This window comes from Lepisosteus oculatus, chromosome 18, assembly GCF_040954835.1.
Source record: "Lepisosteus oculatus isolate fLepOcu1 chromosome 18, fLepOcu1.hap2, whole genome shotgun sequence".
In the NCBI taxonomy this organism is placed as follows: domain Eukaryota; kingdom Metazoa; phylum Chordata; class Actinopteri; order Semionotiformes; family Lepisosteidae; genus Lepisosteus; species Lepisosteus oculatus.
The window spans coordinates 21,478,892-21,502,188 of record NC_090713.1 but is presented as its reverse complement, the minus strand read 5'-3'; the positions used below and the strand labels follow the sequence as shown (position 1 = coordinate 21,502,188).

The window sequence follows — 23,297 nt, the reverse complement described above, 5'->3', positions numbered from 1 at the left end:
ACCAGTCTGTTGCCAGTCTCCTGGTTATTAACTGGTCTGTTGCCAGTCTCCTGGTTATTAACCGGTCTGTTGCCAGTCCCTGGTTATTAACCAGTCTGTTGCCAGTCCCTGGTTATTAACCGGTCTGCTGCAGATCTCTTATTCACTCCACAGGCCATCACCCCCAGTTTTCTGGTGTGCTCTCCACGCCTGAGCCGCCAGGAGCTGAGGGAAGGATTCGGAGAAGAGGGCGGCGAAGCTGCAGGCCAGCGGGCTGCGCCATGGCGATTGCTCCCTATATAGATCTCTCTCTCTCTATATATATATCTCATTTAGAAAAAAACAAACCAAATAAAAGCTATCATGACTATTATTTATCCATTTATTTGCTATAACGTTGAACATGATTATGTATTTTCTTGGGGGGGTGGGGGGTGGGGTGAAAAATGTCCAGTGTGTGTGTGTGTGAGGTCAGAGGTCACACCAGACAGCTGGGGGTTCTCGGGCGACAGGACAGGCCCACCGCGTGCTGTCTGGAAACTGAAACGCTGGCAGAAGGGAGCCTGACCCCTCTGGGCACAGCTCACCGGGGCCACCGAGTCGGGGGGCCCGACGCGGATTAACGTTCGCTGTGACAAGTTAATATGGGAGGACCCCCAAACCCTAACACCCGTGGGCCCGGAGACCGGGCTTCTCCGCCTGAAGGCAACGCGGACGCGCGACCCAGGGATGAGCCGAGCGGCCGGGGCTCGGCTCAGGCAAGCCGGTTCGTTCCAGTTTAGAGGCCGGAGTCAGGGCTGGGAGTCTAGCTGATCTGGGGGCCCGCAGCTGCAGGTGGGGTTCTCTAGGGCTGGGGGGGGACGAGGGGGGGGGGTCTCGACCCTGGTATGCACTCCAGCCCAGCTCGATGACTTAATCAAACCCATCAGGCTCTTAATTAGCCCTACCGAAGGTGGCCTGGGGTCAGGGATCAAACACCCTGTGTTCAGGGGGGCCCAGCAGACCCTGGCGATCCTGGGGATTCATTTCCTTAATCCGTGTACATTCCGCACCCCCCGAACCGTGATCCCTTTTCCTCGGGCCCCTGACCGGATCGCCATCAGGATCCCAGTCCGCGGAGAGCTTGCTCCAGCTGCTTAATTGATTCGTTAATTCCTGGGGGGGGGGGGGGCGGGAAGTCGGTTATCGGACTGGGAGGATATCTATCAGTTAGGTCAGGGAAACGGATCGATCGGTGTATATAGGTGTAATGAGCTGATCACTAGATAGCTGACGCAGTTTTCTGGAGGTCAGCCGAGCGCTGGGCGTCACGGAGACGCCATCGCCAAAGCCGACACCCCGCCCCCTCTCGCCCCGCCCCTCTCCGCCCCTCGCCCAGGGGGGCGTGTGTCTAGGTGTGCGCCCTGGCTCGGTTCTATGTGCTGCTGCTCTGTGCCGGGCTGGGCCGGTTCTGGCTGTTCTGCAGGCTGAGCTGGTCTAGGGCGCTCTGCCCCAGGCTCTGCAGTCGGCGCTGTCTCTGTTCCTCCAGGTGGCGCCACAGCTCCTGACGTTCCTTCTCCTTCTTCAGTTCCCTGCAGCAGGAGAAACACCAGGACAGTCGGTCACACACACCCTGCAGCACAGAGACACTGGACACACACACTGCAGCACAGAGACACTGGACACACACACCCTGCAGCACAGAGACACTGGACACACACACACACTGCAGCACAGAGACACCGGACACACACCTACACTGCAGCACAGAGACACTGGACACACACACACTGCAGCACAGAGACACTGGACACACACACACACTGCAGCACAGAGACACTGGACACACACACTGCAGCACAGAGACACTGGACACACACCCACACTGCAGCATAGAGACACTGGACACACACACACACTGCAGCACAGAGACACTGGACACACACACACACTGCAGCACAGAGACACTGGACACACACACACACTGCAGCACAGAGACACTGGAGAACACACACACTGCAGCACAGAGACACTGGACACACACACACACTGCAGCACAGAGACACTGGACACACACACTGCAGCACAGAGACACTGGACACACACACACACTGCAGCATAGAGACACTGGAGAACACATACACTGCAGCACAGAGACACTGGACACACACACCCTGCAGCACAGAGACACCGGACACACACACACTGCAGCACAGAGACACTGGACACACACCCACACTGCAGCACAGAGACACTGGACACACACACTGCAGCACAGAGACACTGGACACACACACACACTGCAGCACAGAGACACTGGACACACACACACTGCAGCACAGAGACACTGGACACACACCCACACTGCAGCACAGAGACACTGGACACACACACACCCTGCAGCACAGAGACACTGGACACACACACACACACACACACACACTGCAGCACAGAGATACTGGACACACACACACTGCAGCACAGAGACACTGGACACACACACACACTGCAGCACAGAGACACCGGACACACCCCTACACTGCAGCACAGAGACACTGGACACACACACACTGCAGCACAGAGACACTGGACACACACACACACTGCAGCACAGAGACACTGGACACACACACTGCAGCACAGAGACACTGGACACACACACACTGCAGCACAGAGACACTGGACACACACACACTGCAGCACAGAGACACTGGACACACACCCACACTGCAGCACAGAGACACTGGACACACACACTGCAGCACAGAGACACTGGACACACACACACACTGCAGCACAGAGACACTGGACACACACACACACTGCAGCACAGAGACACTGGACACACACACACACTGCAGCACAGAGACACTGGACACACACACTGCAGCACAGAGACACTGGACACACACACACACTGCAGCACAGAGACACTGGACACACACACACACTGCAGCACAGAGACACTGGACACACTCCCACACTGCAGCACAGAGACACTGGACACACAGATACACTGTCACACACTCACACACACACAGAAGCACAAACGTGCTTAAATCAATCACAAAGCTCCAGGTCCTTAGAGAGTGACGATTCACTGGTGATCCGTGCGGGACCGGAGCTGTGACTGAGCTCATGCAGGACGCAGTGGGGCAGATATCTCACCGACACGGCCCTTACTTTTGCTTCTCCAGCTTGTAGGAGGCAGTGAGGTCGTCGAACAGCTTGCTGTTCATCTCCATGAAGGTCTTCAGCACGTTGTAGATGAGAGACACGATAGTTCTGGGAGAGACAGACACAATCAGAGAGATCAGCAGGAAGGGGCTCCTCACACAGCGAGAACAGACTCTCCGGGGAGCATCTAAAAACCCGGTGCGTCTTACAGGTCACCCCAAAGCCCCTGATCCTGAAGGGCTTCCTGAAAGAAGCAGGAGCACACTCTGGTCACCTTTCACCAGCTTCAGCACAGTCCTGAACGCAAACTTAGATCTAACCCTTTCCTTACTCCAGCTCTCCTCCTAACCCTAACCTTACTCCCCCTCTGCTCCTAACCCTACTCATACTCCACCTCTCCTCCTACCCCTACTCATACTCCACCTCTCCTCCTACCCCTACTCGTACTCCAGTCAGCCCTCCTAACCCTAACCTTACTCCCCCTCTACTCCTAACCCTACTCATACTCCACCTCTCCTCCTAACCCTAACCTTAGTCCCCCTCTGCTCCTACACCTACTCATACTCCACCTCTCCTCCTACCCCTACCCCTACTCGTACTCCAGTCAGTCCTCCTAACCCTAACCTGACCCCCCCTCTGCTCCTACCCCTACTCATACTCCACCTCTCCTCCTGACCCTAACCTGACCCCCCTCTGCTCCTACCCCTACTCATACTCCACCTCTCCTCCTACCCCTACCCCTACTCGTACTCCAGTCAGTCCTCCTAACCCTAACCTTACTCCCCCTCTGCTCCTACCCCTACTCATACTCCACCTCTCCTCCTGACCCTAACCTGACCCCCCCTCTGCTCCTAACCCTACTCATACTCCACCTCTCCTTCTGACCCTAACCTGACCCCCCCTCTGGTCTTACCCCTACTCATACTCCACCTCTCCTCCTGACCCTAACCTGACCCCCCCTCTGGTCTTACCCCTACTCATACTCCACCTCTCCTCCTGACCCTAACCTGACCCCCCCTCTGGTCTTACCCCTACTCATACTCCACCTCTCCTCCTGACCCTAACCTGACCCCCCCCTGCTCCTACACCTACTCGTACTCCAGTCAGTCCTCCTGACCCTAACCTGACCCCCCCCTGCTCCTGCCCCCAGCCGTGCTGACTCACTGGTTCCAGTGCTCCTTGGAGACCCGGTACAGTGTGGAGAAGACCAGGGGTAGGATGACAGCGCAGTTCTCCTCGATCAGGCTGAGGATGTATTCGTTGTTCCAGAAGTACAGAGCCCGCTCTGCTACCTGGGAGAGACGGAGCGAGGGAGAGGGAGAGAGGGGTTAGGAGAGAGGGGAGAGAGGAGGGAGAGAGAGGAGAGGAGAGAGGAGGGAGAGAGGAGGGATAGAGAGGAGAGAGGAGGGATAGAGAGGAGAGAGAGGAGGGAGAGGGAGGAGAGAGGAGAGAGGAGGGATAGAGAGGAGAGAGAGGAGAGAGGAGAGAGGAGGGATAGAGAGGAGAGAGGAGAGAGAGGAGAGAGAGGAGAGAGAGGAGAGAGAGGAGAGAGGAGGGAGAGGGAGAGAGAGGAGAGGAGGGATAGAGAGGAGAGAGGAGAGAGAGGAGAGAGGAGGGAGAGGGAGGAGAGAGGAGAGAGAGGAGGAGAGGGGGGTCAGGAACAGGAGGCAGACAGAGCAGAAAGAGACACCGGGCCTATGAGGAGGAGGAGAGAGCAGATGTAAATAAGAGGAAGATCAGGCTTACCAGAGAGAGGGGGAGAGGTGGACAGAGGTGGAGACAGAGGAGAGAAGGAGAAATGGCTAGAGAGGAGGAGAGGGAGAGAGTGTAGAGAGAGAGAAACACACCTGGAAGTGAGGGCTGGAGATACAGCAGGCGATCTGCTTGAACAGGGCCTCCTGCATCTTGACGAACTGAGACGGCTCGATGACGTCCAGGATCTCCTCGATTTCTCCCAGGAACATCACCTGCCGGGTGGAGGGAGGGAGGGAGACGCCCGGGGCCTAGTGAGTAACACTGCCCTCAAACTCAGCAGGAGGCAGATATCCCTGCGGAGCCAGAGCTGCCTACAGGACACTGAGTCAGTGAAGACGCAGAGCGAGACTCCGTAGGTGTAGAATCAAGAATGAAAAAACATCACACTGAATCTGGATGATAATATTAAAACACTTGTCCAGTCCAGTCTGCAGATCACAGGTCCAGTCTGGGTCACACTGTAACCCTGCTGTCCAGAGATCGCCGGTCCAGTGTGGGTCACGCTGTACCCCTACAGTCCAGAGCTCGCCGGTCCAGTCTGGGTCACACTGTACCCCTACAGTCCAGAGCCCGCCGGTCCAGTCTGGGTCACACTGTACCCCTACAGTCCAGAGCTCACTGGTCCAGTCTGGGTCACACTGTACCCCTACAGTCCAGAGATCACTGGTCCAGTCTGGATCACACCGTACCCCTACAGTCCAGAGATCACAGGTCCAGTCTGGGTCACACTGTACCCCTACAGTCCAGAGCCCGCCGGTCTCCAGTCTGGGTCACTCTGTACCCCTACAGTCCAGAGCCCGCCGGTCCAGTCTGGGTCACACTGTACCCCTATAGTCCAGAGATCACTGGTCCAGTGTGGGTCACGCTGTACCCCTACAGTCCAGAGCTCGCCGGTCCAGTCTGGGTCACACTGTACCCCTACAGTCCAGAGCCCACCGGTCCAGTCTGGGTCAGATTGTAACTTGACAGCCTACAGATTGCTGGTCCTGTCTGAGCTGGTCCCTCTGTCCACCTGAATGCCTGACCTGCGCTGTGGAGACTCAGAGTGCGATGAAGTTTAAGGGGTTTGACACAGAACCGGTCGGTTTAAAACTGAAGGAGCCGGGAACTTCAAACAGGCTTGAACAGCAAACCAAGCCAATCGGGTTCTTTTTTTTTAACCTGCCATCTTATTTTCTTACAAAACAACCGCAGCTTACCTCTTTCTGGGTGCAGGTCTTGGGCCAGAACTTCAGCAGCCCTCTGATGATCTGGAAAACACAACCGGACAGGAACTCGGGCTGCTGCCACTTGGGATAGGAAAACCGGTTTATTTTCCACAGCGAGGGGGAGGAGGAGGAGGAGGAGGAGAAAGGGGAATACTCACGAATTCTGTGACGGTGGCGTCCTTCTCCATGAACTGCACCACGCAATACGCCAGCTGCAACAACACAAGGAGACACGGGTCAGGGCAGCTGGGCATTACACAAAGAGTGGTGGGTGTCTGGATCAAGCCGCCCAGCTGTGCCCGGGGGGTCCTTCACAGAGACACTCGCAAGAGATCCCTGGCTGAACATTTGCCGCAAATCCCCCCTGGATCCCGCACAAGAGTCAGGAGGAGGATCAGGTCCCAGGGCTGGTGTTGTGCTCCGCGGTTGCCCTGACGACTGTTGCTGTGATGGAGGAGCTGGGGGAGAGGGGTTGCCGGCGGCGACGCGCGGTACCCAGCGGCGGAGGGGAGGAGGAGGGGTGATGTTACCTGATTCCCTCTACGATCCGGCTGCCTTCCCTGTGATTTTCCAAAGACTGATGCAACAGCAGTGTATCAGCCTGGGGGGGGGGCAGGAAGGACTGGGGGCACAAGTACAAGGTCAGGGCAAGGGGGCACACTAAAGGCTCAGGGCAAGTTTAGGGTCAGATACTGGAGTTGAAGCTTTTCTTGATGTTTAAAAGGCCTCGGATGTTCCTTACACTAAGCCCCAAACCTCCAGATCCATTATATAAAGGAGCCCTGAAGCTGGGAAAACCTGGAATGGATCAGACGACTCTGCCCCTGGAGCTGTAACGGAAAACCTGGAGTGGAGCAGGCAGCTATGCAATGGGAGAATGGCTGGAAACACTGGAATCACCTGGAGCGGATCAGGCAGCTATGCAATGGGAGAATGGCTGGAAACACTGGAATCACCTGGAGCGGATCAGGCTGCTACGCAATGGGAGAATGACTGGAAACGCCGGAAAACCTGCAGCGGATCAGGCTGCTACGCAATGGGAGACTGACTGGAAACACTGGAAAACCTGCAGCCCCACAGGCCAGTCCAGGAACATACACCAAGGCAGGAAGGAGAGAGACAGTACAGAACCCAGGCGTGCAGTTCCTTCTCCTGACCTGGGCATGGAAGATGGAGAGGGACTTCGCAGTGTGCAGTGGGATCAGGACCCGGACCAGGAACTGCTTGTGTTCTGCCTTCAGAGGGAGGGCGAAGCCATTGATGATGCTGTGAAGACACGGGAGGTGGGGGAGGGGGAGAGGGGTCAGTGTATTCCAGGCTATACCACTCCTGCAGCACAATGAGAAAAAACGCTGCATCTTTACAAACGATCACCCTTCCGCTCAGCGCAACCAGACTCGTGCACATGTCCAGCCCCTGCTGCTGGCTTACATCAGATACCAGAGCCCCTGCAACCAGTAGGACCTGGAGTGGATTAGCTGTGAAACCTGGAGTGGATGAGTTCTGCTCTGGAATGGGAATGTGATTGGCAGCACTGATCTGTTTCTTGCACTATTAACAGTGTCTGTCTCTCCACCTCTCTCTGTCCCAGTGTCCCTCTCCCTCCCTCTGTCCCAGTGTCTGTCTCTCCCTCCCTCCGTCCCAGGCTCTGTCTCTCCCTCCCTCTGTCCCAGTGTCTGTCTCTCCACCTCCCTCTGTCCCCCCTCTGTCTCTCCCCCAGTGTCTGTCTCTCCCTCCCTCTGTTCCCCCTCTGTCTCTCCCTCCCTCTGTCCCAGTGTCTGTCTCTCCCTCCCTCCGTCCCAGGCTCTGTCTCTCCCTCCCTCTGTCCCAGTGTCTGTCTCTCCACCTCCCTCTGTCCCCCCTCTGTCTCTCCCCCAGTGTCTGTCTCTCCCTCCCTCTGTTCCCCCTCTGTCTCTCCCTCCCTCTGTCCCAGTGTCTGTCTCTCCCTCCCTCCGTCCCAGGCTCTGTCTCTCCCTCCCTCTGTCCCAGTGTCTGTCTCTCCACCTCCCTCTGTCCCCCCTCTGTCTCTCCCCCAGTGTCTGTCTCTCCCTCCCTCTGTTCCCCCTCTGTCTCTCCCTCCCTCTGTCCCAGTGTCTGTCTCTCCCTCCCTCCGTCCCAGGCTCTGTCTCTCCCTCCCTCTGTCCCAGTGTCTGTCTCTCCACCTCCCTCTGTCCCCCCTCTGTCTCTCCCCCAGTGTCTGTCTCTCCCTCCCTCTGTTCCCCCTCTGTCTCTCCCTCCCTCTGTCCCAGTGTCTGTCTCTTTCTCCCTCTGTCCCAGGCTCTGTCTCTCTCTCCCTCTGTCCCAGTGTCTCTCTCTCTCTCCCTCTATCCCAGTGGCTGTCTCTCCCTCCTTCCCTCTGTTCCCCCTCTGTCTCTCCCTCCCTCTGTCCCAGTGTCTTTCTCTCTCTCCCTCTATCCCAGTGTCTGTCTCTCTCTCCCTCCCAGTGTCTGTCTCTCTCTCCCTCTGTCCCAGTGTCTCTCTCTCTCTCCCTCTATCCCAGGCTCTGTCTCTCCCTCCCTCTGTCCCCCCTCTGTCTCTCTCTCCCTCTCTCCCTGGAGAAAGCTCTTCGCTCTTGATCAGGGGATCTGTGGGTGGGTGCTATAAATAACAGGCGACGATAATAGACCTGAGTCACTCTCGCTGAGGCCTGCCTCCTCCACTGTGCGGAAACACACGATGGGCCCTACCGTCCCCCAGTGACGTAGGAGTGCCGCGGCTGCCGGGAGCAGCGTTTCCAGGCACTGGAAACTGGGAGATAAAGTGCTTTCCTGGATTCTAATCAGAATGTCTGAATCAAGCAGGAATCATCTCCTCCCTCTGTTCCTGGCTTGCTCCTAATCTACAGCACAACAGGGGGAAAACTGAGCTATTTCAGCACATTACCATGCGTCTGGCCACTGGCAGCCCCACTGGAGCTCAGCAGTGTGATCCTGGCCAGTACCTGGAGGGGAGACTCCTGGGAGAGCTGAGGCTGCTGCTGGGAGAGGTGTGAGTGGGGCCAGCAGGGGCTGATGCCCCAGTATAGTGACTGGGACGCTACAGTGTAAAAAGGCGCCATCCTTCGGATGAGACAGAAACCGTGGTCTTGATTCCTGGGATTAAAAATCCCAGGGTGTTTCTCGAAAAGAGTAGGAGTGGGACCCCAATGTCCTGGCCAAATTATATCTCCCCTTCCGCTCCCGAAAGGCGTCTGCGTCAGGCCCCGCATGAGTGGTGTTAGTGTCTGCTCCCCGTCGTGCTAGGTGCTGTGTCCCCCTGTCCTGTATCCTGAGAGGGAGTGTGAAGTGGCCTGAGAGAGAGGCGCACTGTACCTGCCCAGGATCTCCAGCAGCTCGGCTACTCCGTTGAAGTGCTCCGTTTCATAGATGAACCTGCGGCACACAGCGGGGCGTTAGTCTGCTCCACAGGGGTCCCCCAGGAGAGGCACCTGGGCCCGGTCCAGTCATTCCCCCGCGGACCCGCCAGCCAGGGAGTGAGTGTGTGTGAGTGTGTGAGTGTATATCTGTGTACATGAGTGTGTGAGTGTATATGAGTGTGTCAATGTGTGTGAGTGTATATCTGTGTATATGTGTGTGTGTGTGTGTGTTCCTGCAGGCTGACCTCAGGAAGATGTTGTTGATCTGCTTGCGGATGTGTGTGTGTGTGTGTGTGTGTGTTCCTGCAGGCTGACCTCAGGAAGATGTTGTTGATCTGCTTGCGGATGTGTGTGTGTGTGTGTGTGTGTGTTCCTGCAGGCTGACCTCAGGAAGATGTTGTTGATCTGCTTGCGGATGTGTGTGTGTGTGTGTGTGCGTGCGTGTGTGTGTGTGTGTGTGTGTGTGTGTGTGTGTGTGTGTGTGTGTGTGTGTGTGTGTGTGAGTTCCTGCAGGCTGACCTCAGGAAGATGTTGTTGATCTGCTTGCGGATGTGTGTGTGTGTGTGTCTGTGTGTGTGTGTGTGTGTGTGTGTGTGTGTGTGTGTGTGTTCCTGCAGGCTGACCTCAGGAAGATGTTGTTGATCTGCTTGCGGATGTGTGTGTGGATGTGTGTGTGTGCGTGTGTGTGTGTGTGTGTGTGAGTTCCTGCAGGCTGACCTCAGGAAGATGTTGTTGATCTGCTTGCGGATGTGTGTGTGTGTGTGTGTGTGTGTGTGAGTTCCTGCAGGCTGACCTCAGGAAGATGTTGTTGATCTGCTTGCGGATGTGTGTGTGTGTGTGTGTGTGTGTGTGTGTGAGTTCCTGCAGGCTGACCTCAGGAAGATGTTGTTGATCTGCTTGCGGATGTAGGCCCGGAGCCCCAGGAGTTTTCCATAGACGCGGTGCAGGATGGTCTTCAGGTACTCCCTCTCCCGAGGGTCCTCACTGTCGAACAGCTCCAGCAGCTGCGGAGACGGAAACGTCAGCAGGAAACACAGGGAACGCGATATCTCCCCGCCGTCGGGAAGCCGGAAGAGGACCGGAGCGATCCGGGTCTGTCGCAGCCATACCTGCAGGACGAACTTCTGGTCCACGTATCGCTTGGCCATCGAGGGCTGGAAGTCTGGGCTCTCCAGGAACCGCAGGAAAAACTCGTACACCAGCTGGGGGGAGAGGGGAGCTCAGCGCTTTCCTGATGATGCCGGATGAGGGGTAACAGGGCTACCGGTTCTCCAAGACTCCCCCGCAGGCCAGAATGTAAGGAACCCTATGTCAGTGCCTAGCAATTGTGGGGTTGGGCTTGAGGAGCAGGAAACTTCCACTTCTGCTGTAAAACCTGGAGCGGATCAAGCTTGCTGTGCACTGGGAGTCTAGTCAACAGCATTGTAAAACCTGGAGCGGATCAGGCTTGCTGTGCACTGGGAGTCTAGTGGACAGCATTGTAAAACCTGGAGTGGATCAGGCTTGCTGTGCACTGGGAGTCTAGTCAACAGCATTGTAAAACCTGGAGCAGATCAGGCTTGCTGTGCACTGGGAGTCTAATTGACAGCATTGTAAAACCTGGAGCGGATCAGACTTGCTGTGCACTGGGAGTCTAATTGACAGCATTGTAAAACCTGGAGCGGATCAGACTTGCTGTGCACTGGGAGTCTAATTGACAGCATTGTAAAACCTGGAGCGGATCAGACTTGCTGTGCACTGGGAGTCTAGTTGACAGCATTGTAAAACCTGGAGCGGATCAGACTTGCTGTGCACTGGGAGTCTAATTGACAGCATTGTAAAACCTGGAGCGGATCAGACTTGCTGTGCACTGGGAGTCTAGTGGACAGCATTGTAAAACCTGGAGTGGATCAGGCTTGCTGTGCACTGGGAGTCTAATTGACAGCATTGTAAAACCTGGAGCGGATCAGGCTTGCTGTGCACTGGGAGTCTAGTCGACAGCATTGTAAAACCTGGAGTGGATCAGGCTTGCTGTGCACTGGGAGTCTAGTGGACAGCATTGTAAAACCTGGAGCGGATCAGGCTTGCTGTGCACTGGGAGTCTAGTCGACAGCATTGTAAAACCTGGAGCGGATCAGGCTTGCTGTGCACTGGGAGTCTAATTGACAGCATTGTAAAACCTGGAGCGAATCAGACTTGCTGTGCACTGGGAGTCTAGTCGACAGCATTGTAAAACCTGGAGCGGATCAGGCTTGCTGTGCACTGGGAGTCTAGTCGACAGCATTGTAAAACCTGGAGTGGATCAGGCTTGCTGTGCACTGGGAGTCTAGTCGACAGCATTGTAAAACCTGGAGTGGATCAGACTTGCTGTGCACTGGGAGTCTAATTGACAGCATTGTAAAACCTGGAGTGGATCAGGCTTGCTGTGCACTGGGAGTCTAATTGACAGCATTGTAAAACCTGGAGTGGATCAGGCTTGCTGTGCACTGGGAACCTGATCGACAGCGTTGTAAAACCTGGAGTGGATCAGGCTTGCTGTGCACTGGGAGTCTAATTGACAGCATTGTAAAACCTGGAGTGGATCAGGCTTGCTGTGCACTGGGAGTCTAATTGACAGCATTGTAAAACCTGGAGCGGATCAGACTTGCTGTGCACTGGGAGTCTAATTGACAGCATTGTAAAACCTGGAGCGGATCAGACTTGCTGTGCACTGGGAGTCTAGTGGACAGCATTGTAAAACCTGGAGTGGATCAGAGTTGCTGTGCACTGGGAGTCTAGTCGACAGCATTGTAAAACCTGGAGTGGATCAGACTTGCTGTGCACTGGGAGTCTAGTCGACAGCATTGTAAAACCTGGAGCGGATCAGGCTTGCTGTGCACTGGGATCCTGATCGACAGCATTGTAAAACCTGGAGTGGATCAGGCTTGCTGTGCACTGGGAACCTGATCGACAGCGTTGTAAAACCTGGAGTGGATCAGGCTTGCTGTGCACTGGGAGTCTAATTGACAGCATTGTAAAACCTGGAGTGGATCAGGCTTGCTGTGCACTGGGAGTCTAATCGACAGCATTGTAAAACCTGGAGTGGATCAGGCTTGCTGTGCACTGGGAACCTGATCAACAGCGTTGTAAAACCTGGAGTGGATCAGGCTGCTGTGCACTGGGAGTCTGATTCCCAGCAGACGCAGGCGTGGGCCAGGTGTACCTGTAGGTGTGGCCAGGAGGCTTCCAGAGTGGGTTCGTCCTCTTCCGGGTCGAACTCGGGGTTCTCGCTGGGCGGCAAGGTGCGGAAGATATTGATGGAGATCTGACAGAGCCCGAAACAAGGTACACACGCCATTAACATGTTTCCAGGCACACAGCACGTAACATGACTGGCCGCTGGGAAGCCGGACACTGACCACCAGATTCTTCAATAGCTCCTACCCACAAGACGTGAGACTGGCAAACACATTTAGCCCTGCCCCTCGGACCACACCTACACCATCACCATCTACTTCTTTATGATTTCTTATCTATTGCACATCTCCAGTCATTGTTTACACGTCTGTATTGTTTACATTCAAACTGTCTACATGTTTACTTTCACATTGTCTATTGTTTGTTTGTACACTGTCTTGATGCACTGTTTGCACTTTGTCTTGTTTTTTACACTGGTTTTACAATCGAGAGACTTTCTGTCAGTAAGAATTCCATTGTACCAGTACCGGTTACATATGGCAATAAAGTTCAAGTTCAAGTTCATGTCTCTATAGAATTTTCTTCACTGCTGGCTCGTTAGGTCCTTAATTGGACTGATTGGACGGCTCCCACCACTCTTTGCGAAAAGACCGGCCTCCAGTTCTCAGTCTTAAATGTGGTTCTCCGTGCTTTTTAAAAAAAACCTTCCTAGAATAGAATTCAGCCACATTTCTGCAAACCAGACAGAGTGAAGTAGAGGGGTTCAGGGGTGAGGATCTAGAGAGAGGAGAGAGGAGGGGGGTTCAGGGGTGAGGATCTAGAGGGAGGAGAGAGGAGGGGGGTTCAGGGGTGAGGATCTAGAAGGAGGAGAGAGGAGGGGGGTTCAGGGGTGAGGATCTAGAGGGAGGAGAGAGGAGGGGGGTTCAGGGGTGAGGATCTAGAGGGAGGAGAGAGGAGAGGGGTTCAGGGGTGAGGATCTAGAGGGAGGAGAGAGGAGAGGGGTTCAGGGGTGAGGATCTAGAGGGAGGAGAGAGGAGAGGGGTTCAGGGGTGAGGATCTAGAGGGAGGAGAGAGGAGGGGGGGTTCAGGGGTGAGGATCTAGAGGGAGGAGAGAGGAGAGGGGTTCAGGGGTGAGGGTCTAGAGGGAGGAGAGAGGAGAGGGGTTCAGGGGTGAGGGTCTAGAGGGAGGAGAGAGGAGAGGGGTTCAGGGGTGAGGATCTAGAGGGAGGAGAGAGGAGAGGGGTTCAGGGGTGAGGATCTAGAGGGAGGAGAGAGGAGAGGGGTTCAGGGGTGAGGATCTAGAGGGAGGAGAGAGGAGGGGGGGTTCAGGGGTGAGGATCTAGAGGGAGGAGAGAGGAGGGGGGTTCAGGGGTGAGGATCTAGAGGGAGGAGAGAGGAGGGGGGTTCAGGGGTGAGGATCTAGAGGAACGAGGGAGAAGGAGAGATGAGAAGTGAGGATCTAGAGGGATGAGGGAGGAGAGTCAGTTTATCCCCCCGCCCCACCTCCCCTCCATGGCCCCTGCTCACCATCTTGATGGCCTCGGGGTACAGTGGCTCGATGAGCACCCCTCGACTCGTGGCCACGCACTCCACCAGCTCGTTCAGCGCCCCCCTCTTGATCTCCTTCCCCTTCAGGTCGGCCACGCAGTCCAGGAAGTCGAAGAGCACGCAGCACTGCTGCAGCTTCTTGCAGAACAGGTCGTGCAGCTCCGCCACCGGGGCATCTGGGCGGGCAGACAGGCAGGCGGTAAATCACTTCTGTCAGGCCGAGGTCAGAGGTCACATAAGGTCGGGGGGCAGAGGTCATGTGCAGTCAGCCTCAAAGGTCAGGTGTAGTCAGGGTCAGAGGTCACATGCAGTCAGGATCAACGGTCAGGCATAGTCAGGGTCAGAGGTCAAGAACAGTCGGGGTCAAATGCCACATGCAGCTAGGGTCACATCAGAGGTCAAGCGCAGTCAGGATTGGAAGTCGGGATCACTCATTAATGAGGTTACACTCAGTCAAGGTGACCCTTTCAGGGTCAGAGGTCAGGTGCTTACAGTGCCAAGTCCACTTCCAGTTTGGGGCTAAGATCTGGATTCCTGCATTCTTGCAGGGTAGAGCAGCACTGTGCAGTATCTGATATTTTGGATTGTGCTTTAAATGCAAATTCAGGACAGGGGTATCAGACCACGAGAAATGGAATTCGAACAGCTGAAGAGATTTATGAGTCTGCCAGAAGCCAAGTAGAAACACACAACTCCTTTCATGCTGCTTTTACTGTGCTTTTACCACGCGCAGCTCATGAGGGCACATCAGGTGCTCTTGACTGAACAGGGAATTGTACAGATGACACTTTGCAGAGGTTTTGCAGTGCGCGCGCGTGAGGTTCAGTCCTGCTCTGAAAGAAGGGAATGAACAGACACCCACGTGATACATGAGACGGGAGACGTTCAGAACTAAATGCTGGGCAATCAGGAAGGCTCCTGGAGGCAATGCTAAAGGTTAATGCTAATCGATACTTCATTCGTGCCAAACTAATCTGAACACAGGAAGTGAGGACTGGCAGCCAGGACTGAGAGCCTTGTATTAGAGACGGGGAACAGTGAGGAGAGAGGGGTGGAGTGAGGGAGAGGAGTGTGGAACTGGAGGGGTGAGGGGTGAGAATATAGGGGTAAGAGGTAAAGATCTGGAGGAATGAGGAAGGAGAAGAGAAGAGAAGGGATGAGGGTGAGGATCTAGAGGGATAAGAGAGAAAGATCTAGAGGGGTGAGGATCTAGAGGGATGAGGGTGAGGATCAGAGGAATGAGGATCTAGAGGGGTGAGGGGTGAGGATCTAGAGGGATGAGGGTGAGGTTCTACAGGAATGAGGATCTAGAGGGAGGAGGGTGTAGATCTAGACGGATGAGGATCTAGAGGGAGGAGGGTGTAGATCTAGAGGGAGGAGGGTGTGTATCTAGAGGGATGAGGGTGAGGATCAGAGGAATGAGGATCTAGAGGGATGAGGGTGAGGATCTATAGGGATGAGGGTGAGGTTCTACAGGAATGAGGATCTAGAGGGAGGAGGGTGAGGATCTAGAGGGAGGAGGGTGTGTATCTAGAGGGATGAGGGTGAGGATCTAGAGGGCTGATGATGGGGAGCACACCAGGGAGAGACATGACAGAAGGAAGAGGAGAAGAGAGGAAGGTGAACAGCGAGACGGGGGGTGGAGGGCGGATGGGGGCCACAGAGAGAAGAGGGGGGTTCGCGTGCGACCCTGTGAACGAGCTGCTCCTCAGACTGTGGCTTTTACGGGCCGAATAAAACACCACCGAGAGGCAGAGGAAGAGGCTTCTGGTGACATCACCTACCAGTCTGGGCTAAATATAGCGCAGCGCAGCGCGAGGGGAGGGAGGGGGGGGGGGGGGGCGGGAGCCGAGCGGAACCATGACATCATCCCTCCTCTGGCTCTGCCTGCCATCCCTCACCTCCCTTCAGAGATCGCTCCCTGTCTCTTCCTCCTCTCCATCCGCCCGCAGGAACAAAACCCCCGATCCCTCTCGCTCTGCACTTTCTCAAGAATCCGGGACCCAGGGTTTTGGTCCAGCAGTGGCAGTCAGAATCCCATCGCAGGGCGGTCTGATCCGCTCCAGGTGTTAGAGGATTGCACGGCAGACAGATCCCCTCCGGATTTCAACATGTATCCATCACTCATGGCTCCACCATGATTCGAGCAGGTAGCAACAGACGTGCAGGAAAATAAGGGATATCAAAGGCCTATGAGCTTTTCTGCTCCATCATGCTGCACAGTTCGTGCCAGCTGATAAAAACCTGGAGATGGATCAAGACTGCTGCGCAGCCGGAGCCGGACTGCTGTCCCTGGGCACTACTCTGTGTGTGCTGAGATCACAGGAGCCCTGTCGATTGGGAAAACAGTCCGGGCGGACAGGAAGCTGAGGTCCCTGCCCTCATAATGATAATAATAATAATAATAATAATAATAAATTCCTTACACTTCTATAGCTCTTTCCTGGACCCTCCACTCGGAGCTCTGTACAGGTCATGGGGATCCCCTCCACCCCCAGCAGTGTGTACCCCCACCTGGATGAGGCGCCAGTCCGCTCCCCACACCCCAGCTCTCAGTGGGGAGGAGAGCAGAGTGATGGAGCCAGTTCAGAGAGGGGGGTTATTAGGAGGCCATGATGGGTAAAGGCCAGGGGGGAATTTGGCCAGGACACCGGGGTTACACCCCTACTCTTCTTGAGAAACACCCTGGGATTTTTAATGACCACAGAGAGTCAGGACCTCGGTTTTATGTCTCATCCGAAGAACAGCACTTTTTTACAGTGTAGTGTCCCCGTCACTATAGTGGGGCATCAGGACCCACACAGACCGCAGGGTGAGCGCCCCCTGCTGGCCCCACTAACACCTCTTCCAGCAGCAGCCTCAGCTCTCCCAGGAGTCTCCCCTCCAGGTACTGACCAGGCTCACCCCTGCGGAGCTCCAGTGGGCTGCTGGTGGTGTGGTGCAGGGAGAAACAGCTGCTGGCTATGTGTGTGTGTTTCTCTCCACTCCCAGACAGATCAACCAGCAGAGACAAGGCCCCACGAGCCACAGCCTGCAGGAGATGTCTGGACCTGCTGTATCCCATCCGAAAGGGGGAATATTGCTGGCACCTCCTCTCTCTCTCTCTCGCTGTTTCCCTGTGCCATTCTCTCCCAGCCTTCCTCCATCTCTCCATCCCTCTCTCCCCTCCTCCCCGATTCCTTCTCTATCTCCTCCTCTCTGTCCCTCCATCCCTCTCTCCTCCTCCTCCTCCTCTTCCCATCCCCCCCTTCTAATTACCCTCTGCATTTCCCCCATCTCTCCAGGATCAGGGGTGACACCTCTCTCCCCTCCTCCCAGATTCCCTCTTTCTCCCTCCCTCTCTGTCCCTCCATCCCTCCAGCCTCCCGTCCTGCTGCGGTAGAGGCGGACCTTTCATCTCCCGGCTCAGCAGCACGCTCCTTATTGATTCCAGGGAGCGGCTCGGGATAATGGGAGCTGTGGTCGGCTGTAACCTTACCCTGGAAAGCTGGTTGGGCCTCTCCTGCTGCCTGCTTAAGTTTCCTTCCTATCATACACATCGATCTTTCAAGTACCAGATGGCGCAGCAGTCTGATCCGCTCCGGGTTTTACAGTGTCCTCAATCAGACTCCCACTGCACAGCAGCCTGATCCGCTCCAGGTTTTACAGTGTTGTCAATCAGACTCCCATCACACAGCAGCCTGATGCGCTCCGGGTTTTATCCTGCTGCAGGACATACTTGCATCTAATAGACTTGGGTCTCCTGACGCAAGCCCCTGAGGGACAGGACCACAGGCATGTAATATTTTATTTAAGAACCCGGACCTGCGGCAGCCTCTCAGTCCAGAAGCTCTGTGAGGAGGGCGCTGGCCGCCACATGGAGAGACAGACAGAGAGAGATTTCCGGCAGACGCCCTGCTCGGAGACTCGCGCCCCATGACAGGAGAGGGACCGCTGGGGGGGCCCGGCTCGTCCCAGTGCCCTGAATCCCGGCACACTCACTCACACTGAACACCCCTCTCCACCGGCCCTGCTGAACTGGCCACAGACCGAACTGAACACACCATAGGCCCCGCTGAACACACCTCACTACAACCCGCCCGAACGCACCGCAGGTCCCACCTGGACGCGCCACGGACTGAACTGACCAAACTGAACACCCCACAGAACAGCCCAAGCCAAGCACGCCTCGGAGGGAACTGAACGCGTCCACGGGTCCAGGTGAACACGCCGCGGACTAGACACACCACTTCACTACCAGAACTGAACACGCCGTGCGCCGAACTCAAACCTGCCGTGCTGCACAATGGAATCAGGGCCAGCAGCAGGAGGTAACCCATCCCAGACAGGCCTGGGCTTCCCATCCAGGTGTGCTGGGGCCTCCCCCAGCTCCCTGATCATCCCCAGTCTGGCCCACACAAACGCCCCACCGCCATCAGCCACAGCTTCCTTTACAACGAGAGTGGTGGGTGCCTGCAACAAAAGCTGCCCCCTGCCGTGCTTTTCCGGGCCCTGGCTCTGGGATCGGCTGGCCAGCCTGCCAGGCAGGACCAATGGATCACCTCCCTGCCTGCAACCTCTGACATCGTCACACTCCTGGAGCCCACAGCCTCGGCGAAGTCAGTCAAACCATTACCCTCACTGCATTCTTAGACAACCATGTTTGGTCATGGCTTTTACAGCCGATTGCTCAAGCCTATTTGCACCATCAGAGGTGCAATTCCAAAAGGCATCCGACAACCTGGTCAGTAGAAGCATCACTTGAGTTTTTAACCTACGAATTAATCAAATAATCAGTCCAGCTATGCGATAGATGGAACAGAAACCAGACGACACTGAGTGTGAAGTTTTAAGAGCTCTGTAGTAGACAAGCATGGCGCTGTGGTCAGCGTTGCTGCCTGGCAGTGCTGAGACTATGGGCCCAATTCCTGGGGTGCTGTCTGGGTGGAGTCTGCATGTTCTCCCCATGTTTGTGCGGGTGTCCTCCGGGTGCACAGTCCAAAAACACGCTGGTGGGAAACTGGCTTCTGGGGAAACTGGCCCTGGTGTGAGTGTGTGTGTGTGTGTCCGTTTGTGTGGGTGTCCTGTGATGGACTGGCGTCCTGCCCAAGGTGTGCCCTGCCTTGGGCCCCATTGGATGCTGGGATCAGCTCTGGCTCCCCAGTGGTCCCAAACTGGACAAAGCTGTTAGACAATGAAGGGATTTAGTAGACAATTCACCTAGTGACATACTGCTCTCTCCCCATTTAAGAACCAAGGCTACCTAACTATTTAGAAAGTGTGTTAACACTTTGTGCCACCTTGAGCTAGACTGTCAGTGATGCCCCTTCTCTTAACAGCTGTAGCGCTAAGGACACGGGTTCTGGACCCCTGTGTGGGAGCGAGCAGGCTGTTCCTGAAGGACAGGGTGTGAAATCACTCCGTTCAACGCCACCTCTTGTGTGCATGTGTTCAGAGCTATACTGTAGCTCCCAGCCCTGCTCCTGCGCGAACACTGTCTCTGCTCGTCTTTGTTCCAGCTGAGCTCTGCGTCCCCCCCTCTCTGCTAACTGGGAACTTTATTGATAATTTCACACTGAACTTGTTCGGGGTTTTTTTTTTTCCGGTCCCGAATATCAGAAACCTACTCAGCCTGTCCTCGACTTGCTGTTTTTATTTCTGACTAGTAGTTCAGGTGGGCAGCTGCAAAGGAACAAGTATTCCACGTGTTTCCTCTCCTCTCTTTTCAGCCTGGAATAAACCTATTACTTGTTCCTTATTCCCTACTAGTGGATCAAATGGATCAGACGCAGGCGGGAGTCGCCGTGTGTCGGCCACGCCCACTACGGGGGGTGACACGCCCATGGCGGGTGTGGTGTGTTTCTCGGACACGCCCACGGCACGGTCTAATTTCATTGTACAGTTGTAGTGCAAGCAGCACTGATCTGGCACAGCGTGAATGCCCATTACAGGTCCCAGTGGACCTGACCAGAGCTGAAAGCAAGTTTACTAATCCCGTCCCGGGCAGGAAAAGGCCAAGGGCCTGGAGACACTGGGATGGAGACATTGGGCTCCTCGGGGACCAGGGATATCACTGGGACAGAGAGAAACAGGAGGAGACCGCCTCTCCATCGGGAGCTGGGCTCACACACGCACGACCGTGGCCAGACGGATACCGCTCACCCACCTGGCTGGGCGGCGGGTATGAGCGTAGGGGGCGCCCCGTTCACGTCGGCGACACATTCACACGGAGCAACTCGGACCCCTGTCTTGAGTGGGGCTCAGGACGCGCGGGTACCGGCGGCGGCTGCTCTCCCTCCGGTACCAGGAACGATGTCGAAACGGAGTCGCACCTGGACCGACCCGGCCCGGTTCGGCTCACCCGCCCTGCGCCGCCGGTGACAACTGCCTCGCCTACCGCTTTCCTCCGAACCGGAGACCCGCTGAACCCAGCCCCCCCCCCTCCTCCCCACTCAGGTCGGGCTACAGCGAGGCACAATCGGATTTTGGGGGGTGCGTGAGTGGGGGGGTGTCTCGGGATCAGTCCTGCAAGCGGCTGTCCGGGAGGAGAGCGTGTCAGGTCGCGGCTCGGTGACGTCACCGGGCCGGGGGCTCGGAGGAGGAGGCGGCGGCGGCAGCCCCGGACCGGACCGGACCCGGACCCGAGCCCTTACCTTTCAGCAGCGGCAGGGGTGCGAGCTCCACCTGCGAGCTCTGGTAGCGGAACTGGGAGGAGCTGTGGGACCGGCGCTGCCGGGCCCGGCGCATGGACCGGCGCGGGAAGCCGTCTACTTTGTCCGCGCTGGGCACGGAGAAGCCGGAGGTCGGGGACGACGGGCCGGACGGGGGAAGTTTGGTCTCCATCGCGGGGGGGGCGGGGGGTGGGTGTTGGTTTTGGGGGTTAACGCTATTTTTTAAAAAAAGGATCAGAGAGGAAGGTTTCAGAAGCCCGGAAGGAGAGAGAGATGATGATGATGATGATGATGATGATGGAGGAAGGTTAGAGTCCCGTCTTCACCCTCCGGACGTCTTCCTCCCCCCTGGATCCGACACGGGCTCCTCTCGTCCCTGCGAACCCCCGAACGCGTCCGTCTGTCTCCTGCTCTTGTTTTGTTGGTCGGTTTGAAACGGCAGAAAATGTCCGGCGCTCGGAAAATCGCCCGGTTTCCTGTCCGCTGCAGCCCGTCACGCCGGCTCGGCTTGGCTCACGGACGCGGCGCTAGAAGCTCATCCCGAGCGGACGGGCCGGCCGGACCGCCATCGGGGCTAAAAACCCGTGCAGATGCGCCCCCCCTCCTCCTCCTCCTCCTCCCCCCCGCTTCAGAGGAGGAATACTCGATGCTGAGATCTGCGCCTCTCTCCCTGCGCCGTGATGCCGGGAAGCGACCCCCCCTCTGCAGGGGCGGGGGTCCGGGGCTCCGGGGGTCCCAGTCCTCTAGCGTGAAGGGGATAGCGCTGACCGTCCACCCGCCAGGCGACTCCTCTCCTCCTCCTCCTCCTCTCCTCCGGCCCGGCCCGACTCGGTCCTCGCGGCCGGACCCGGACCCGAAAGCTTGCCCTCCCCCGGCGGCGCGGCGCGGCGCGGTGCGGTTCGGTCCGGTCCGGTCCGGTCCGGTTCGCTGGGCGGCTGGCTGGCTGCTGTGTCTGGCTGTGTGCGGACTGCGGAGATGCACGGAGTCAGGTCCCCACCGCCGCCTCCTCCTCCTCCATCAGCACCAGCGCGGACGAATCAAGCCCGACGTGGAGCGCGTCTCCCTCCCTCCTTCACACGTCGCCCGCCGCCTCGCCGCTCGCGGTCGTCACCGGACGGGGTCCCACCTTGCACGCGCGTCAACAGCCGGAACGGGCGGGCGCGCGCTGCCGCAGCCCCATTGTTCTCCTCCGCCGCTGCGCCGCGCGCGCCGGGTCCGGGTGCTGATGTAGGAACCGGTGTGACGTCATGCCGAGCGAGCGGGCAAGTGTCGCGCACTGACTCTCTCTCTCCCTCCCTCTCTCTTCTCCTCCTCCCTCTCTCTCTCTCTCTCTCCCTCCCCGGCACACACGAGGAGCGCGCAGGGCTTCTCGTCCCGCTCTGTTCCCGAAGGATTCCACTGGGAGATAATCACCCAGAGACCTGAACCACCGGACCAGCTGTCCTCCTGGTGTGACGGGACTGGACCTGAACCACTGGACCAGCTGTCCTCCTGGACTGACAGGACTGGACCTGAACCACTGGACCAGCTGTCCTCCTGGTGTGACGGGACTGGACCTGAACCACCGGACCAGCTGTCCTCCTGGTGTGACGGGACTGGACCTGAACCACCGGACCAGCTGTCCTCCTGGACTGACGGGACTGGACCTGAACCACCGGACCAGCTGTCCTCTTGGTGTGACAGGACTGGACCTGAACCACTGGACCAGCTGTCCTCCTGGTGTGACAGGACCGGACCTGAACTCCTGGACCAGCTGTCCTCCTGGTGTGACAGGACCGGACCTGAACCACTGGACCAGCTGGCCTCCTGGTGTGACAGGACCGGACCTGAACCACTGGACCAGCTGTCCTACTGGTGTGACAGGACCGGACCTGAACCACTGGACCAGCTGTCCTCCTGGTGTGACAGGACCGGACCTGAACCACTGGACCAGCTGTCCTCCTGGTGTGACAGGACCGGACCTGAACCACTGGACCAGCTGTCCTCCTAGTGTGACAGGACCGGACCTGAACTCCTGGACCAGCTGTCCTCCTGGTGTGACAGGACTGGACCTGAACCACCGGACCAGCTGTCCTCCTGGACTGATGGGACTGGACCTGAACCACTGGACCAGCTGTCCTCCTGGTCTCACAGGACTGGACCTGAACCACTGGACCAGCTGGCCTCCTGGTCTGACAGGACTGGACCTGAACCACTGGACCAGCTGTCCTACTGGTGTGACAGGACCGGACCTGAACCACTGGACCAGCTGTCCTCCTGGTGTAACAGGACTGGACCTGAACCACCGGACCAGCTGTCCTACTGGTGTGATGGGACTGGACCTGAACCACTGGACCAGCTGTCCTCCTGGTGTGACGGGACCGGATCTGAACCACTGGACCAGCTGTCCTCCTGGTCTCACAGGACTGGACCTGAACCACTGGACCAGCTGTCCTACTAGTGTGACAGGACTGGACCTGAACCACTGGACCAGCTGTCCTCACTGTGTGA

At 56.9% G+C, this 23,297-nt stretch overlaps 1 protein-coding gene across 1 annotated transcript; it reads right to left on the bottom strand.

Annotated features, from left to right (window-relative positions):
- Nucleotides 1-347: 347 nt before the first annotated feature.
- ppp2r5b (protein phosphatase 2, regulatory subunit B', beta) lies at nt 348-22,039 on the bottom strand. The gene is made up of 13 exons (XM_069180320.1): nt 20,790-22,039; nt 14,137-14,333; nt 12,635-12,736; nt 10,563-10,655; nt 10,327-10,457; nt 9,410-9,469; nt 7,256-7,364; nt 6,257-6,310; nt 6,090-6,140; nt 4,983-5,102; nt 4,300-4,427; nt 3,142-3,243; nt 348-1,550 (listed from the first exon to the last, which is right to left on the bottom strand). The coding sequence occupies exons 1-13, from the start codon at nt 20,977-20,979 to the stop codon at nt 1,394-1,396; spliced, it is 1,494 nt and encodes a 497-aa protein (XP_069036421.1). The 5' UTR covers nt 20,980-22,039; the 3' UTR covers nt 348-1,393.
- Nucleotides 22,040-23,297: the final 1,258 nt, after the last annotated feature.

What these genes read in the sequence shown, in the direction of transcription:
- ppp2r5b (XM_069180320.1), bottom strand. Translation starts at nt 20,979, where the DNA reads ATGGAGACCAAACTTCCCCCGTCCGGCCCGTCGTCCCCGACCTCCGGC. An exon ending in TCTCCATCTTCCATGCCCAG is followed by an intron (nt 6,311 to 7,255) that starts GTCAGGAGAAGG and finishes GTGTTGTTGCAG; the next exon opens with CTGGCGTATTGCGTGGTGCA. An exon ending in TCTCCAGCCCTCACTTCCAG is followed by an intron (nt 4,428 to 4,982) that starts GTGTGTTTCTCT and finishes CGTCTCTCCCAG; the next exon opens with GTAGCAGAGCGGGCTCTGTA.